Here is a 20075-nt window from a genome sequence, read left to right on the forward strand (position 1 = left end):
AATACAGCTTGTGTGAAGAAGAAAGATTTACAGTTCTCAGGCTGAGGTCATAAGGCCAAAGTTACCCTTTTCAGTTCCTGGATCGCAAATGAGAAGACGCTGGACACAAGCTGAAACATACAGCTACACCCCTCCAGCTTTAGACAAAAGATTATATCACAGTGAATCATTGCCAGATCTCATCTTTCCAGTCAATAATTGCTTACTTAGTTTGTAAAGAACAAGTGCTATCTTTAGAAAGAACAGTCCACTTTAATCCAACCTTTTACTACCTAATAGAATGAGTAGCATGGACAATTATAGGAATAACAGTTCACAGTATTTATCATAATTGTCTATCAAAGCCTTTGTAAAGAGACATTTAATTTTCTCTGTATAGATTTAATTAAGACCTTTATCATTTGACTGACTTTCAAAGCATGCAAATGTTACCAGGTCGATGATTTAAGTTTCTCTACTCTCCTTTCTTGTTTTTTCATCATAGTGATATAGGAAAAAATTTTTATTTTACTTTAGGCCAAGTTTAGCTCATAAAATAAACAACAACAATAAATAATCAAAATCTTTTTCAACTATTATTTCATGTGCAATCCACTGTTTCAGACTTTGTTGTCACAACAGAAATGTAAATAAAGACAAAACGTCTGAGTAAAGATCTTTAATTGAAGCTTTTATGACAGCATTCAAGATGTTCACACACACAACTTCAACAAGATGCCTGAAGTATTTTTTCTCATCTTGAAAAGAGCCTTCAATACTGCAAAACAAGAAAAAAACATAAGAAGGAAATGTAACTTTAGTTAATTTTTTTACCTTCATATTTTTTAATTTCTATAAAACATAAATGTTTATTTTGATAAAACCTGACTTAAATAACCTTAACCTAAAGAGGAATGCATCATATTATCCATATCATAATATAAAAGATGATATATTATGATATGGGGTATTTTTTAAGTCTTGATCCATTCGCACTATGAAAGAATTGTTATTGACAAGGATTTGCTGTGAGATTCCCCTTTCATTCTAATGGTATTTAAAAAAGAGAAAGACTGGGAGACACAAGAGTGAGGCTGACGTCACAGTCCAAGAGTCACCCGCCATGTGTTCGGCGTCTCCGAGTAAAGACTTATCTGCAAAGAAGTTTGGACGGACAATGTGGGTGGACAGGGCGTGAAACTGCTATCATCATCAGTTCTGAATGAAAAAAAGAAAACATATCTTCCACAAAAAAGAAGGCTCATTCCAATTCAGCTGCGTTGTTAGGACAACGAAAACCATCCCTCAGATGATTAGTTCCACTTCAAAAGAATTTACTTTCCGCTGTGGAAACGTCCCCCTTTTGTGTCCTTACACAGGGTTTTCTCAGCCCAAAAGAAGAATCGTATGTTTAGTCAGCCTGTTTATTATTCCTCCTGTTCACACTACAATTGTATTAAATAAATAGAGTACTACTAACAAAGGCCTATTAGCCCATAAACATGTCCCGGTACACACAAAAAAGACTAAATCACAGTCTCTGCACAGGAATTAAGATACTCTGGTAAAGGCACAAACTACATTGCAGGAGACATGGTGCCATGTCTTGTCACTGACATCATGAAACATGCATGTTATGTTTCACATATTTTTTGTAAACCATCCATCTCAATTTTGAGAGACACCGCCCCTTGCAAAACAGCACTCGTCGCTGGTGATTTTGTGAAGCAGCAGTCAGCGGTAGAAGTTGTGCACGCGGTTTCAGAAGGATGAATGGGCTTTGCTTTTTCTGTTCGCCTAGACAGACAGGCTCATTGTAGAAGTAAAAATGTGTCAATATAAATTCTAATAATACACACTTTAAATCTCAAAACAGGCCAAATTATCTGCAAAAATCTAAGAATTCAACATTTTTACATCTAATGTCTAAACTTACTCCAAACTGGACTAAAATTAAAAATGATGAGTAGTTACTTGAGAGTCAGCAAGAATTAATTACAGGTAATAAGTGGGCACAAGTTACATTTGCCTTAATGATCATAAATGTGTGGCTGAAGCGGCAAATCAAAGAGTTACAGCTGTTAGCTTCGCTGCTAACTCTGACTTCCTTGAGATTTTAAGACACTATTTTAATGCTAAAAAGAGTCGGTTCAAGTTCTGTTGCGTGTGCAGATAAACAGATAGCTTGCCCAAGTCAAAATTCCAAACCGCGTGGAGAAAAAACGTAGCGACAAAATACCTCAATGTGGATACATGGACTAAAAATGAAAGGTTATTTTGTGACAAGGTCTGAAACTCGAAGCGTTTACATTTGAATTATTATTTTTTAATGTCTGAAATCAAAACCCAAAAGTAGCCTGTAATAACAATATGAGCTTATGGCCTGTACACAACATGCAACTAACAATAAGATTAGCTTGTACTGTTGAATCACTTTCTTTTCTACAAACAGATGTGACACCAGGAAGAAGTGATTGTATTTATTTTTTTGCAGCAATGGATCTTTCAGTTAAACTCAGGTTTGCTTTTTACTTTTCAGGAGCTCTACTTTAAATTCCTGGTTGATTAAAAAACTGTGTCATAATACTTCAGTCATTTCAGTAGCCAGCTAGTGCACTTGTAGTGGATGAGTTTATATTCCAGCAAGAATATTGGCTGGATCTGTGCCTGGTGTGGCTCGAGAGTATCCATCTTCTCATACATGATCAGCAGATGAGCCTGCTCATGACCTACAGTATATTAATATGCTCAGCATAAAGAAGCCTCTTGGCACAAGACGTGCCAGAAGCAGCCCTTTAATGTTGGCAACTGTCAAAGCTTTGATTTCTGACTGATGAGTAAGGTCGGTGCAATAACGGAACGACACTACCAGTCATCTCACCCATTTTCCACAACAAGAAACATATCCTTTAACGTTACAACAGCACCAGCATCACTCGGTTTAAATTGTATATCTACAAAACGAGCATCTCATGCCTACAAATGTAGAGCCAGCAAAGAGGAAATAACCAGAGAGGAACTAAAAAGGTGGGCGTTTATCTCTCCTATGATCTTTGGGAAATTAGAACTTCTCATTAACCTGTAGTCTGGGCTTTTTTTTGTAATATTTCAGAGAAGCAAAATAAACTCAAACAATGTTGGCCTACTTATTTAGGAGTTTATTGTTTACACTGGGATAAAATACTATACTATTAACTACCTAACTATATTGTAGGCTAATACAATGGCCTTGAATTTAAATCTACTGGCAGCAAGGATATAATTCAGTGTTTTGATACTAATGTTGTTTTAATTTCTTTTAAACGGCATGAGTATTAACAGCAGCTTAGCAGGCTGTAGTCTTATGTGCATTTGAGCTGTACTGCATTACACTGAAAGTGTATTTTGCTCATCACATTTCAGTAGATAAAAAAAACGCTCAGTATAAAGCAACAGTAGTACCATAAATCTTCATGTAAAAAAAAAAACTGAAATGCATGCAGTTTATGAAATATAACTAAAATTTAAAGCAACTCAGTAAAAACTGTTATAAAGTTTGTGGCAAATATGTTAGCTATTGTTTTGTTTAAAAGGCCAGACAGGTGTGAATAGAAAAAAAGGAAAACATAGTAAGAGAATATAGTTCGTTTGAACTATGATCTCAAACGTAATAGAAAAATGAAAGATATTCGATAGCCGAACTGTTGAATGAATTGCAGTGGCGTTCTATAAAAATGTGAAATAAATATGAAAGAAGTGAATGAATGCATTATTACTATTTCCCTTTTTTGTTTTAAATAAATTAAGATGAGCTGACTTGGGGAAAAAAAAGAACTTAACTCAACTGCAACTAATTGCTCCTTTCATCTATCCAATTAAACACAAAATTTTAATCCAAGAAGTTTATTTCTTGTTTTGAGTTCTCATCCTTTTAATAAGGACAAAAATGTTAGTCCTGCATATTAATTCTGCACCACGAAATGAGCCGTTATTTACACCTTTGATTATCATCACTCTCTCTCTGCCCAGATCTGCTCTTGTGCCACTCCTACAATGACTGGGCTTAATTGACAGACGTACCAAAGGATGTGTTGGCAAAGTTAGCCGCTAACCGCTAACATTTTCAATCCATACCCACTCAGGTGTGTATGTGTGAGAGGATGAGAGGAGGTTGTTAAAATGGTGCTGAAGATCAATAGGATGTTGTTGTTAGTGAGAGACCTTTCATGGGAAACATCAGTAAGGTGGCATCACAAGTTGTCATGTGTGATATTTGTGAAATGTGTCTGGAATGTCTCTTCCTTCAGCTGCCTGAATAAACAGTCAGCAGCTACAGCTCAGCTCCCCTAGATATTCTGTGATAAAACAGCTCGGTTGCATGAGGTAATCTCACCCTCACCCAAATGAGATGGTAATGCTTTCACTCAGGGAATTCAGAAATACACAGCAGTACCTAGATGGAGGCTGCGCACCTCAAATGGGACTAATAATAGAGCCCCTATTCTCTTAACTTGGAATCTATATTATATGCTTCAAGAATGAGATCAACTATATGGGTCAGTGGGATTTCTGTAAGAAAAAAACATAGAAAGGAACAACCAAAAGAAAATATGCACTACTGACAACAGATCTGAGGAATGCAGTAGCTTACAAGAAAATTATTTGGGCAGAGTCACAGCTTAGAACTTTAATTAACAGAGCTGGTTTTAACTGATCGAAAGGGAATACGTGTCCACACTCATGTGCGCGTGAGCCTAATTATTTTCAACTCCTTGATTGTCTACAGGCTCCATAAATAAAAGCACAAGTGACTTGAAATGTTCAAAGCAAATTATTTTAGAAATGGAAATGATCAAAGAGCAGTCTTTCATAAGTTCTGTGATCTCTGAGCTAGAATACACGGAGACTTCAGTCCTCCACGCTGCTGTGGCCTAGGTCCCGTTTAACACACGCATAATGCACACATGCCCACACACATACGCAGACACACACACACACACACACCACCTTCCAGTCGCACAATCTGTCTTTCTTAGCAGACAGTAAAAAAGAAAAAGAAATTATCTTCTTACTTGGGATCCCCAAATTAAACTAAAATGGAAAAAACATAAATTGATATTGTTATGATATTATACGTATGGATTTACATGCAACATGCAACAACAGTAAAAGCTGTTTTATATTAGAGATCAGTAAAAAAAAGATGTGTAGGCAGTCAAGTCAGCCATTTTGCAATAATCTCTTGTTCACATGTTACAATTTATATTATCAACAGCGCATGCTGACTTCTAAGCTGTTTCCACTGTACCTGTTTGGCACATTACCGTAATGTGTTGATCAATACAAGGACATTTACACCATTTTAAAACACAGGCAGAAAAGGGTACTTATACTGAAGCTGCGTGATATGAGTGATGGCTGTATCTTTTTTTCCCTCTCTTCCATTGGTTCCTTGGAATTATTCATGGTCCCTTTTGTGGGATATTTTGAATGAAATTAATGCATATAGCAAAGTTAATGATGTTTTCAAACAGGAAGTGATATTACGAGTCAAATATATTACACACATAGCTTTACTGATTCATTTGTAGCTGTTTCTTTGGTCTTGAAAGTCAAGAAGCGTACACTTTTAAATACAAATATCATTGTTTCTACAGTAAACAAACTCCCTCTCTTCTTTCTTCTGTTGCACACTCAGCTTTTGTTTGGGTATTACTGACCTGATGCATGTCAAAACGGTGGGGATTTTGTATTTGTTATACTGTAGGCATAGCATTTCCATAAGTATATTTTCCTTTTTGTTGCAGATTATTTTTTCTGAAACATACTTATAGAGATTGCATAATTTCGTCACTTACATAACTGAAAGGAATGCTATGGCATTCACAACAGCAACCAAACAGATAACATAAGGTACTGGAGTTGAGCTGAGGAAAATTGCTAATTACCTAAAAAAAACAATGTGACACACTCTCCTGTTACATAAGAGATGGAGTTTTGATCCCTCTTCTCTTTCAGATATCTTAAAACTAGGATTATTCCCTGCTGACTGAAATAAATACCATCAGTTCTTCCTTGTTCTTTTTGAAAGTCATCCATGAAAAGGTGAACACGTCACAGGTCTGAGTCAGCAGTGAAGGTGGTATGCCACTGATCGTAAGACAAAAATTAATGCAGCTGTTTTTGATTTAATGTGATGCTGTATGCACGAATCCTCACTCGATGCATATCAAATTACCATATCATAGACTGCACCTAATAGAAGGCCAGGCTTCCTTACTGATGATTATTTTTGCCTTTAAATACATTACTTCATCTCCTCAAAGCTTCACTGGTCACTAATTACTCTCTCGCATGCCCCTGTGCTCTCTTTAGCAAGTGGCTAATAATTTCCATCATTAGGGCTTTAATTTCAAAGGGATATAAATGAAACCTTGGTCCCCTGGGGACATTATATTGTTGATGAGTGTAAATACATATATCATCAACCGGTTACCTTGCATTCCCTCTTGTTGCCTCAATGCCATTACTCTGTTTTTGTCTGTGCCATCCACTTTAGGGTCAACAAATCACATTTGTCCCCTCCATTAATGATACACCCCTAATATAAAATATCATCGCAGTGCAAATCTTGGTCTAAATGTAAGTAAAAAACATCAGGGGAAATTCCTAGGTTGTGTGAAGACCCCCTATTCCCCGTCACCTTATATCCATCATTGTAGATTTAGGCCCTGGGGTGAACTCGTAAGGCTGAAGGTTAACAGCGAGATTGCCATGCATCCTCCCTTACAGCGTTCTAAAATGCGCTCCCACTACTGCTACAAACACTAAATATCGGCACACAGTCACGTCCAGTACATAGAAATGTAACCACCACATACCAGTGAGTGCAAGCGCGAGTGCGTCAACACCTCCATGTTCGACAAATGGATGGACTTCAATAGGGATATGATCAGAAACAGAATCCTTCCTTCAGATGTAGAGTTCACAGGCTTGATCATGCAGCTGCCTTGCAATGCATACTGCAACAGATAAAATTAAACACTGACGATTACTCACCACTTTGAAACACCCTGGACCGTGATCAATGTAATTTCTTTTTTAAGTTCAACCTCAAACAGCAGAGATTTGAGAAATCGTACAAAAAGTCTGTATCTCGCAACAGAACTGAACTGTTTCTAATGAAAGGTGACAGTTTTGAGAGACAGCAAAGACAACAGCCATTTAGGATCTCTTTGCATTGTTTTTGTAAAATCTAAGGCAATGTGCTCTTTAGGAGTCCAAATCAAAGCGATTTTCTAATAATGCTTCAAATGCATTCTGTAAAACGTGAATCATTATGCAGAAGCTCTAAGATGTATGTCAAAGATCATATACTGTTCAGAAAGACAGATGAAGATAAAGGCATCAATTTCTGGTCCAAGTGCAGATTGAAGCATATTGATGTGACTCTTCGCATACATGAAAGCTACCAGCTGCCCTTGCCAGCAAGTGGAGGACATTAAGGCTCAGACTGGTTGATCTGTGATGACAAGGGTCTGGAGGAGGGATTAGAAGCAAGGGGACCAAAGTTATGGTCATTCCCTTAAAAGGATGGCAGTGCATCTCATAGGCCTGGAGCTTGCAGGAGTTGAAAGATCTTCAAAGGTCGGCTCACCCAACACAACCTACTCTAACTCCCCCAAAATAAAAAAATATATTAAAAAAAAATAAAAACCTTGAAAGCATGAATTTTGAGAGATGTGGACTTCTAAAATATTATTTATTTTCCTTTTGCATTGCAACAGGCCACAACAAGTGCTGCAGGCCACATCTGAAAAAAAAAAACTTTTGCTTTTAGGTTGTTGTTTATTCTCCATGTGAAATGATCATTGTCAGTCATATGATTACCTCCTGAGCTTCCCAGCTTACCCAGAGACCATGAAATCTCAAAAACTGGCTCATCAAAAACTGTCAAAATCTCAGTTATGTAAGGCATAGATAATAAATGAAAAAGGAAAAAGGGGCATCTTTTAAGAACCAACCACAGGGGTAAATTGCAATGCATCAAAAGACAAATATGCAGCAAATATAAGGATAGACGGGACCTTTCTCGCTATGCTGCTATATATTGGCTATTAAGTGATGCTCTATTTAGTGACACTAATTATTCGTAAATTCTCTAACAACAGTCAGAAAGCTGAGTATTTCAGGGACTTGGGATTAAGCTGACAGTACAGCAGCCATAGGGAAGAGTGACACGAGCCTAGTTTAATAAGACCTGGTACACGCTGGACTACACAGGGGGTTGGCACCACTGAAATCAGAAAACTACAGTGCAGATGAAGATGAGAGAGAAAACTAAAGGATCAGTTTGGTTAAATCATAAGAGCATAGCACTGGGATTCGGCATTGCTATTCACCATTTCATGGCTCGTAACCACACAAAACATGTGCATGTAAGTGCGATGATTGCAATATCGACCATAAGAGCACAGTTTCTGAGTGTTTTATGAGCTTATTAATTGTCAACCTGCACATGCTTAGACATGAAACAGATTGCCTTACAAATGTTCTCAGATAGAAACAAGTGACCCATAAATTTCACTCTTCTATTCGGTCTTTTTTAATAGTTGTACAGTATATTGTCCAGTAATTTACTTCAGAGTTAAAATTTGTTCATTTTTTTTAACTGTCCTTATTATACAGTGTTGACATCACCCCTCTGTGGCAACCATTCTTTAGCTGGAAAGGGCAAGCAAAAGAAAATAAAGCAGCAGTCAGTGCAGCTGCATTCATTTTTCCATGTGGTGTTGCAATTTTCCATGGAGTGGCAGTGTAAAGAAAAAGCAGATATGTGAGTCAAGTTCCATGCATGTCAGGGGGGGGGGGGGGGATCTAGCAGAGGATACCTACTTACCATCAGACCACTCTGGCAGAGATTAGGGTGCCATCGCGAAGAAGTCATGGAAGGTGAAGATGGGCAGGAGCTGCAGGGATAGACATAGATGAGGCAGAGGAACAAGAGGATCTGGGAAAAAAATTTAAAATGGGAAGGGTCACAGAGGGGTGGATGAAAAGAAACCAAGATGGGAAGCAAAAGAACCACTGGCTTGACCTAGGAAGGAGGGGGGGAGGAGCCAGAGATCCAATTAAAAACACATTTGGTCAGTCAGAATGAACATTGACACAGATTCTCCTGCCTCTTCAGACCAAGCTCAGTCCCTAAGCCGCACCCAGAAAAGTACGCCAGCTACACAGTGTAAGTTGTGCTAGATGCCATATGTGGTTATGATAATGCATAAAACCAAAGACCACGTTACACAGTTGGCGCTCAACCTAAGTATGGCACAACAGCAGCCCAGGGGGTAAGATAGTAATTTACCAGATCCCAGGGTGAAATAGATTTATTTACATTAAAATGATGTATACCTTGTCCAAAATGGCGCCTATGCTTGTTGCTAGGCAGAGAGTACAAAAGTAAAGATGGCGGCAGACAAGTGGCAAACTGAGAAGTGGAGGTCTAATCAGTTGTGATTACTTGGGGGAAGGGTGTGGCAAGGTTCAGACCATAGCATGGTCAGAATATATGAAGAAAGGGTTACGTGCTGGAGGCTGAGAATATCAGTGTTTAGCTTGTTACCTTTTGACTCCTAACACTACAGAAGAACTATTTTGCTTATACAAACACAGAGGCTTCTTTGAGCTCAAAATTATTTTTGATCACCTCTATTATGCTTTCTGTGGAGAGATGTATTATTTTTAGAAACAGAGCAGAAAAGGGCAGAATGCGACAGTTTGGGGTTCAGTAGAAGAAGAATGAGTTACAGAATATCTCAAGATTTTTTTAAAGATAACTGTAGTACATAAAGCATTTGATGAAAGGTATTGATATTGTTGCATTTCAGGACAAAGTGGCCTCATAATTTCAGTCATCTCATCATTAAAGCATACTGATCAAAGCACACTAGGTTGGCTTAAATTTCCTCAAAAAGGAAACACTTCACAATATAAATATTTTACAATATCAGCCACTTGAAATCTTCATGTTAGGCCATATCACAGTACTTACCACACAGAACTTCAACCCTATGAATGTTATTGTTATCAACCTAAACAGTACTGATGCAGCGGCACCAATTCGCTAAAGTCAACAATGAAATCATTAACACAGGTTAAAACTGTTTTTTCTCTTATTGAAATAGAAATAAAACATGTTGACGCTTCTCACAAAGTCTCACACTGAAAAGTTAAAAACAAAAATTAGCTGCGGTCAGATTCAAGAGGGATTTGTAAAGTGCATCATCAAAAATATCTGACTCTCCCAAAAGATCTATTCCCATGAGCATCATGAGCAACGAACACTAGAACCAGAATGCATAAACAAGTGCATCACAGATTGCAAGTATCACCATCTCGATAACAATTACATTGTGGAAATACATGAAGAATGTGTGTTTTAGTCAAAAAAGATGAGAAGATTAAAGAAGATGTTTTTTGGATTTTTTTCCACAGTTTTATAAGCGTAGAAGTAAACTTATGTCGCTTGAAATTGTTTTACAAATAACGTAAAAATAAAAGCAAATGTAACTAAAATTGCAAACTCTTATGTAACATCACAGAATGTGTATAAAGTAACATGTGTAAGGGGTGCATAATCAGATGTAGTTTCAGCCTATTTTTCCCATATATTCTATGATCAGAGCAAACTCACCTATAAGTAAAATTATTTCACTGCAATAAAGAACAATATATATATATCAAAGCCTGTCAGATCAACATAATAAAATATTCCAAGGAAACATAAAATTGGTGCACATGAGACCTGATTACACAAACTGGTATATGAGGTTAGATGGCACTAGTCATTGACGTGTTTAATGGTAGAATATGCTGACATCCATACAGGTGCAATGAATAACATTTTCTAATAGTAGTAGAGTGGAATTTCTTTTTCTTTTACTTTATTTGTGATTATTGCCACCTTCACAATGACCAAGCACTATACTTTCCTGAGCAGGACAAGGACATACAGTATTTGCTATACCATACATACTTGTGTACATAGTCTTTAGCTACAGAACATACCTGAACCTGATCACTTAATTTCCAGTTACTTTTTCTTTTGGTATTGTTAGAGAGGGGGTGTTGCTTCTTGGACAGGAAACAGGAAGTGTTATCTCAGAATAGACTGGATAGGAACAATAGTTCACTAAAAATGAGCTATTGTCTGCACCAGGATTAGTAGCAAAACGGACTAAAAGCTCTGTACAGACAAATACAGGCTTCAAACTGAAATCCCAATACCACGTTTTTTATTTTAAAGAGAGTTTTAATTGAAGGGTTGTATTTGAAGGAACAAAAAACAAATAAATGTGATCATATGTTTCTCCCAAAATGTGCTATAGGCGAAGTAAAACATTTAACTATTAATAATATGTGCATCCATAAAGAGCAATCAAGTGAATCATTTTGAGCTTTTTTTCCCCACAAAAACCAAACAAACAAAAAAACTTTCTAACTTATACCAATACCCAAATCAAACAGAACGGCACATATGTCTAGCAAAACAGTTTAGAATGTAAAAAGTGTCAAAATTCTTAGAATGTAAATATCTTTAAAGTATGTTTAACTTATAATCTGGGTCTTTTCTTTTTTATCTTTACAGCTTGTTCACCTTCAAAATAAAACGCTCCATGGTGTATATGTGCGTCTAAATAAGACACAGAAATAATATAAGGAGATAAAATTTATAAACTGATTTAAACATGAAGAAAAATCAGATTTGATATCACTAAATGAAAACACGCGCGAAACCCCGCAACAAAAACACATCTCCAGCCTCTCCAAAAAAAAAAAACAACAACAACAAAAAAATCATTGCGCAGTTAAGAAAATTAAATTCGTTGAGTAGACTGCAATTTCCTTTTTGTATTAAGAAGAGTTTATCTTACCACGTTACAGTTACCTTTGATTTTACCTCAATCAAATCACTTCCACATCTAGTCTAGAATATAGACTCTGCATGTATGTACATATAGATTATGCAGACTCATCGGTAGGTCTGGCTTGCACAAGAATGCAAACTTGCAAATATGGCGAATAGCACTGGATGTGTTTTAAGGGGAAGAACAAGGTTTGGCATCATGCATTGATTGGGTTTAACCACACACTCCTGATCAAAGAGAATATAGACACTTTAATAAAATATAGGATAATTATTATACAGTGAGCTTATGTACTTTTGAACTGTATGCTAATTAAACGTTTGAATAGTAACACGACCACTGGTTTATACTCACACTCTTACTCTGCACAGAAATGTGAAATATACATATAATACACAGTGTGTAATAAAAAAAATAAAAAAAAATGGGGCAAAAAGTGAAACATAATCAAGGGCAGGAAAAAAACTAGTGAGCCTTGCGGTATTTTAATTACAGCTCATGCTCCAGGCCCGTCACGCAGGGTTGTTAAACCTCAACATTTAACTTGAGGGGGGCGAAAAAAAATTAGATATTTATTTTATCTTGCGACGTACATAAGTCATGAATAATATTTCTATTCATCCAGACATACATTAGACTAGTTTACATTCAAGAAAGACCCCTACAGTCAGGGCTACATTCAGCAAGACACTTCCTTTTACTTAAAAGATTCAAAGTTCAGAATAGACTAATCAACACGCAGATTTCCATTAAATCCTTAGTCATTTTTTCCCCACTTAAAGATAGATATCTTCAATACTTATGCAACACAACGAAAACTAGAAATACACATAACGGTTCCTATAATCCACTTTTGGGAGATGTATGGGCTTTAAACCAAACCCAACCGAACAGACCTCACGACAACAAATAAAGCTTGCCACATTTCCATTGAATACTCAATAGGATAACTGAGGACGTCACGCAAAATATGTAATACAACATTTACGAAAGTACAGAGAACAACAGCTGTAGGTTTGAGCTACCACATGAAAAAATAGGCCCAACATATTAAGCCGCCTGTGTGTGTCCCAACAACACCTCAGAGAGACGGGATGTTATTGCATTGCTTTGGTGGGAAAGAGTCCACGCCGCTGTGGCATGTGTACCATCCATTAACAATACTTTTCTGAAAGGAAGAAGCAGGGGAGAAAGTCCTTGAGCTCTGGGCAAAAGCGTGACCTGTCTGGCTGCAGGGGTACTGGGAGGACTGAGGCCTGTAGCTGCCTCTCTGTAACAACAAAGGGTCCAAGAGGGGCTGTGACCTGTGTGTTGAGTAGTCCAAACTGCTGTCAAATGTGTGATGGAAACGTGACCTCGGGGTCGGCTCGTCTCGACTCTCTGGGGACAAGGGGACATCTTGAGATGAGGTGGGTGGATGAGTGGGGCTGATCTGGGTTCCATCCGAGACTCGGCTTGACCTGCCCTCCGCAATGTGACCCCCACCACCAGGACGCGCGTCGCCGTCTTTGGCGACTTGGGTCTTGTTGCAGTGGAGTTTCATATGTTTTCGCAGGGAGCTTGGGTGGGTGTAACACTTGTCGCAGCCTCTGACCTTGCACATGTAGGGTTTATCACTGGAGTGCACATGTGAATGCTTCTTTCTGTCGCTGCTGTTCGCAAACCTCCGGTTGCAGCCCTCGAACTCACATTTAAAAGGTTTTTCACCTAAACGTGCAAAGAGAAAAGTGACGGCGAGTTACGAAAAGGTTTGCAGGTCTCCGCATGTTCTGCCTGACCATGTAAACTAATGTTTATGTGGGCTGGGTCAGTGGGTGGGCCATGTCATATGAAATGGGAATCTAAAAGTTTGGTTTTTTTTAAAAAGTGCACAGCCATGTTTCGCCCAACAGTGTGAAATTACTTTTAATCACTCGCTCAGCAAAACACAGAGTCGCCCATAGGCATCGGTTAGAATTCTTTAAGAATGTGACACTTAAAAGGTAAATTGCTAACAATTTACAAATAATAGTTGCTGAAACTTTGGTGCGGTGCTAATTGCAACAAATGAGGCAGTGTATCTGCAGACTAAATCAAAAAGGCTCCAGGGCCTAGTTAAACATGCATTAGATTAACCTGCGACCGCAGTTGATTTGTTTAAATTCAGTTACCATGCTTAGAGTGAATTATGGCCATCAGGATACTAATTGTTCTTCTAGCACAAAGCTGCCTATAGCTGCTAGCCCTCGTCCTCCTGCCGGACTGAAGGGAAAAAAAGAAAAGAAAAGAGTCTGAATCGTAATCCTTGCGTGTGCATATTTATCTAAATTTAAAAACAGAATTAAAAAGAAAAAGCTAATATCTCAATATATATTTTTACATAAATTGATAAGCTGAACAGAGTGTGCAGTTGTGTAATAGCTTAAATGCCATTAAGCCTCTCTGTTCTGCCTCTGTCTCTTTGCTTTCATTAGTAAAATAATTTACAGCACAAGAAAAAGGGCTGCTTAATAAACGCCTTTCGGTCCTAAAGAGGCTATTCAGTACAATTTGGCTGTATTTCATTGTAATTAAATCTTGTTCCGCAAATTTTGAAATATTTTATATACAACACAAGCAGAAATATTATATATATATAATTCTGTGCTTATGTTAGTTGTGCAGAAAAAAGGGCAAAAGTTAGTCTGTAGAGTGATGTGAGTTTTCTTTTTATAAAAGGTTCACACTGCCTCAAGTAAGATGTCTATTAGAGTCAACAGGGCATAAGGAAATCATTCAAATATAACTCATTTTGTTTACACTGAATGAGGTCATCTCTGTACTTACCAACTACTGCTACATCACAGTGTGATGTGCTCTGTTAGTGTTCCTGAGTACAGGAGATGAGTCCCTGGGAGGCAGAGGCAGCGTAACGGCTACGTCACGACTCTCCGGTGTCCCGGGATTTATTTAAGCATTTCACTGAATGAAGTGGGAGAGGCACCCAAACCACTAGGCCTGCTGCCTATACTACACATAGTTTGCAACTGTCTTACTACTTCTCTGTCAGGCAGTAACGGAGAAGGCGACAAGTGTCACAAAAAGCTTTGCGTAACATTTCAATAACACTTTACATTGTGCTGTGCAGATATAATAATAATAATAATAATAATAATAATAATAATAATAATAATAATAATAATAATAATAATAATAGTAGTAGTAGTAGTAGTAGTAGTAATAATAATAACAATAATAATAATAATAATAATAAATGTTTTTAAGAAAAAAAACTGAATATTGAAAACATGAAAAATATGTTCACATTGGTAAAAAATGAAAACTACTAAAACGTTATTAATATTATTATTATTATCATTATCACTATTTGTGTTGTTGTCTTATCATTAACTGACCTGTGTGAGTCCTCTTGTGGATCTTTAGATTTTCTGATCTTGCAAAAACTTTCTCACAGCCGTGAAATGGGCAGGGAAATGGCTTTTCCCCTGTGTGGACTCTGACGTGGTTCACCAGCTTGTATTTGGCTTTGAAAGGCTTCCTGTCTCTCACACAATTCTCCCAGTGACACACATATTCAGAGTGCTCAGGTCCTCCGACATGCTCCACTGTCACATGGGTGACAAGTTCATACATGGTCCCGAAGGCTCTGGAGCAAGGCAGCTTTCCAGCCCCCTCTTGGCCGTCACTCCACTTGCACACCAGCTCATGCTTTACTGTTTGTTTTGAGCACCTGAGGAAAGCGTCTCCTCCTCCACGCTGAATTGCCATGTTCAGGGGTTTGTACAGACCCAGGAACTGAGTGACAAGTTGCTGGCTGTTTCCCTTGGGGCTGATAGTTTGGCCGTACGGGTGAGTCCGGGTGAGGAGGTCGCCAGGCAGACCCAGCATCATCTGGCTGCCGAGATCTCGAGATGCGTCGGAGGACGCATGGGCCTGCTCCTGATAACTTGTGAAAAAAGTATGGTTTCTGTTGTCTCTGTAGCCATGAAAGTCACGATAGCGTCCAATCCCTCCATGTTGGTTAGGTCTTGATGCCAGTTGATCAGTGACGGGTGGCATGCCGGCTCCAGAAAGATTGGCTCCAATGATAATGCCCCTAGGGCTGTGCTCTAACCGGTGACTGGGGTATCCAGAGTCTGAAAAATTGGGAACCGAATGGTCAACATATGCACTGGACCTCGTCTCTGGGTAGTCTCGCAAATTGTGCGAGGGGCAGAGTTTTAAGGAACTGCCAGTGGGGTGTCCCATGTGCTCTCCTGCCAAAGGTGGCAGCACCACGCTGGGTTCAGTATTGCTCTCCCCGGGGTTGACGCAAGAGAGAGGGCAGCCACTAAACCTCGAAAGGCTTGTCATGTTTTGTTGTGAGTTTGGCTATGAGTTTGCAAAATCAACCAATTCAGCACTCAGGATACACCTAGAAATTCTGTTTCCATTTTCCTTGTTGTATATCATCTGCATGTGAAATTCTTGGCCGTGAACTTCGCAGAAGTAGGAACCAGACTCAATTTCGTTAAAGTTGGTGTGAGTCCCATGCCGTTCACTTTGCCCTCTTGATTTGTGGCAATAACCGTGGTAGTAAAAATGCTTCGAAACAGGCCATGGTGCAATATAAAAGCACAGCAGGCCAACCTGCTTTTAAAAAGGGAGCTTTGGGATTGGTTGGAATGCGCTGTGATTGACAGGCGCTGGGTTTGTTTTAAAAGGGACACGCAGGCGTTCACTGCACGACTCCGTTTTCAAATATCGCAGAGAAAATGCTTTGAAATGTGCCGCGATACTCCCAAATATTGCAGCCTCTTTAACTTCAGGCGACGTCTTATAATTCCCCTTCTCTAAATCTCTGCGTAGGAAAAACGCACAGGTTAATGCATAATACTAATCTTCTAGTAGAAATCGAGTGATTAAAAACCGATGTGAGCAAAAACACAACACAATCAGTTCCCAGCCTTCATGCCTTTTATTTCAGCAAATGTCCTGCTCCTGCCTGGCAAGTATAATAGAGAGACTGGTCCTTGCTTGTCCAGGCCAATTATTGTCAAGACTTTCATTTTGAGTAGAGCACCTCGTTTGAAAATAGTCAGAGTTACAGAATATTATTCCTCACAAATGCAGCAGTTGTTTGATTCAAACAAACAAACAAACAAACAAACAAACAAACAAACAAACAAACAAAAACATAATTGCTTCGGCACTCATTAACCTATATGAGCACCACGTTTAGATCCACATTTTTTCTAATAGTAATAGAAGGCTACTGTTCTCTCTCCGTGGTAAGATCATTGTGGTACATTTTTATTTTAGAGTACATTTCCGTACGGACGCAGTAATCTATTGGGCTCGTGTAGTATGGAAAATACAACTTTGATAAAGCAACAAGTAGTCCTACGAGGCACGATAATCATCTTGTTGGAAATAAAAGTTGTTTCAAACATACATTTCTAGTAGTGTCACTGGGGAGTACAGCAGAACAAGATGTACTATTTTATCCATGTGCTTATTGTAAATCACGCCTGTATATAACGCTGTTCTTATTAAGCCTAAATAAATTAATAATTTTCAAAAGTTCATCACGCACCGTCGTGCAGGCTGGCACAAATGTGAAAATGGTTACGTAAAATGCAGATTATGAAACGTGACGAACAGCAGTGGATAGGCTCCACTGTTCCTAGGAAACTCAGATAAACTTTCTTACTTTGGGGTGCTGTGAGGACAGCGAGCTTCAAGCTCCCCACGCTGCTGAACTGCAACACATATTTCTGCACGTTTTCGAGCTTTGACGTGGCTCTGGTTCGATAAACACGCAGCTTTTTTTTTTGGGGGGGGGGGGGGGGGGGGGGGTTTCCACCCTAACCACTTTAGCCTGATTCTTTTATCTGTTACTTTTATTTCAATCTACACAACTCGGCGTAAGATCCGAACTGCAGCTTGCAGGTTTAAGGTGAAAACCCCTCTTATTTCCAAAGACTTGAGCTGGTGGTATAATCAACGTGCAAAAAGAAAAAAAAACTTTCTGACGTCACCTGCAGTGGGTCCTATGCAGAGACAAAGCAAGGGGCCCACTTGACATTAAATGCTGGAAAATAGTAGACATTCCCAGAACTGGCCTAATTCCGTGAGGATTGTAATGGACGCTCATGTTTATCAACCTTTAACCTGATGCATTTCCGAAAAAAATCGAGGTTTAATGGCCAATAAACTGAAAGTTTCCAATCATATATTCAGATGGCATAAAAGCCTGAGAGACCTCAAATAACCCCTGTTCCTCATTTACAGGAAACAAAGGAAAACTGTTTAGAGTAGCTGCACTTTAAGGACTTAAATTCATATGCTGATTTTGAGGCTGTTCAGGTATACCCTTTCAGCAAGTTAAGTTTGAGACAAAGGCTTACACATATCTAACAATTAATAGGCCTTTTTAATATTTGCCCCATTTTTGTGCTATAGCAAGGAAATGTGAGCTCTTCAGTTAGTTAGTGTACCTGCTTTAAATATTACATAAATGTAACAATTTTTTAATTTCATGAGATAAATATTGTGAGAGGTTACCTTCAAACAATAAATCATAAAATTGGAAGCAATGGCAACAACAGTAAACAGTGTTTATTTGGTTAGGGGTTTGCAATGTTGCTTTACGCACATGCAATGTTATTATGACAAACAACTAATTTGAAAATTGCACGTCAATGTACAAAACTTCAGGTCAAATATCTACTTTGTAAGAAATGTAAGCATTTTGACATCTGAAATCTCCTCCAGCCCTGCAGCCTTATAAGTCTGGTTTATGCTGGCTGTTTGACAAGGCAGATGAAATTCTGGTGACTGCTGCATGTGAAATATCACTTGCAACAATCAAAACATTCATGTCAGGGCATAGTTTTTACAGCCACAAGGTCCATGTCGCTCCAAGACGCTCTTAGTCAATATGAATCAAATATATTATAAAGGCGCAATGCAGAGAAAAAATGGAAGACAAGTCAAATGCCAGTTTAAATTCAAGGCTTACTGAATACGAAGCAATGTTATAGACTGGACTGAAAATTCAGCAAGTTCAGTTAATTTAACCTTGGATGGTGATGAGAAGAAGTCTATTTTTTTTTTTATTAAATAAGACCCTTTTTGGGGAAAACTATTTGCACACAAAAGGGAAAAACAAGCACCACCACACACACACACACACACACATAAACACACACATATTAAAATGAAATGTAGCCTGTTGTAGGCTATATTATAATAATATGGCTGCTTTTCTATAATAATCTAGTCACTATCCGTATACAAATCACTAGCGTTACACATGGTGAATGCTGTAATGTAACACAAGATATAAATAATAATAATAATAATAATAATAATAAAAAACTTCAAATGGAAACCAAAAACAAAATGATTTCAAGTATCCATATTCATTTGTGATTGTGTGAGCTGTGTTTGTGTTTTCTTGTAGTAATAAGAACGTGTGTATGTGGGTTTGTGTGGCTGTTTAAACAACTGCATGCATTAGTGTGGAGTGCGCTGAAATATTATAATTGATGAGGGATGGCAGTGCACAGTCTTGCCATGACTTTATGAAATTTAGATGAATTAACAGGTTTGGGATGAGTCCATTTGGAGACAGATGCTCGAGCAAATCACAGCAAGAAGTCATTTAGCCCTCTCCATCAGGCAAACTCCATGTGCTGTAGTCAGTCAAGGCCCAACTGACCATATAATCTATGAAACACATACAACGATCTGCACAGTTATTATTGTATTACATACAGTTATGAGCCTGTAATGAAATAAATGACGAAAATATGGAACTGCGGAAACATTTCGCCACTGAAAAACATGAGAATTGAAAAAAACTAAACACATGCATAGCACAAAAACATGCCTAGTATCAACGTAATACAGGCACTGTGAAATTCTATATTACAAGACAGTTAAATTACCGTTTGTATTGTAAAGCAATATGATGAGAAAATCCTTCTCATTATCAGCTGCTACAGGTGCAGGAAAAACTAAAACAGCATTTGTTGCAGCTCCATGTGTTTTGAAAACACAAAGCATAATGTAAATTTTTGCTTTGTGAAAGCACTATGCATTCTGAAAATAAGTGGATGCACATGTTATGAAGACAAATAGCAGAGCTGGAACAAATAAAAGAACCTCTATTATTCTCAGACTCTATTAAATTTACTGGATGTTCGAGTGAATGCGAACCTGAGC

General features: G+C 38.2%; 2 protein-coding genes across 3 annotated transcripts in view; both read right to left on the minus strand.

Moving 5' to 3' along the window:
• Positions 1–649: 649 nt before the first annotated feature.
• LOC308408917 (uncharacterized protein) overlaps positions 650–20075 on the minus strand; it is an 81132-nt gene continuing 61706 nt past the window's right edge. For both annotated transcript variants that reach the window (XR_013973867.1, XM_080901398.1), the window contains 3 exons: positions 8858–8927; positions 6840–6980; positions 650–757 (listed from right to left, as the gene is read on the minus strand). Coding sequence is in view for 1 of the 2 variants with exons in the window: in XM_080901398.1 (XP_080757524.1) it covers positions 752–757; positions 6840–6980; positions 8858–8927 (217 nt within the window). In the remaining variant the exon portion in view is untranslated. The remainder of the gene's footprint in view (positions 758–6839; positions 6981–8857; positions 8928–20075) is intronic.
• zic6 (zic family member 6) lies at positions 10339–17184 on the minus strand. The gene is made up of 2 exons (XM_080900340.1): positions 15260–17184; positions 10339–13592 (listed from the first exon to the last, which is right to left on the minus strand). Exons 1-2 carry the CDS (start codon positions 16215–16217, stop codon positions 12967–12969), a joined length of 1584 nt encoding a protein of 527 aa, XP_080756466.1. The 5' UTR covers positions 16218–17184; the 3' UTR covers positions 10339–12966.

Source organism: Rhamphochromis sp. 'chilingali' (genome assembly GCF_963969265.1).
Source record: "Rhamphochromis sp. 'chilingali' genome assembly, chromosome: 13".
Taxonomy (NCBI): domain Eukaryota; kingdom Metazoa; phylum Chordata; class Actinopteri; order Cichliformes; family Cichlidae; genus Rhamphochromis; species Rhamphochromis sp. 'chilingali'.

Excerpts from the sequence above, each read along its gene's own strand:
- zic6 (XM_080900340.1), bottom strand. The coding sequence starts at position 16,217 with ATGACAAGCCTTTCGAGGTTTAGTGGCTGCCCTCTCTCTTGCGTCAAC. Across the intron at positions 13,593-15,259 it reads CCACAAGAGGACTCACACAG|GTGAAAAACCTTTTAAATGT; the intron begins GTCAGTTAATGA and ends TTGCACGTTTAG.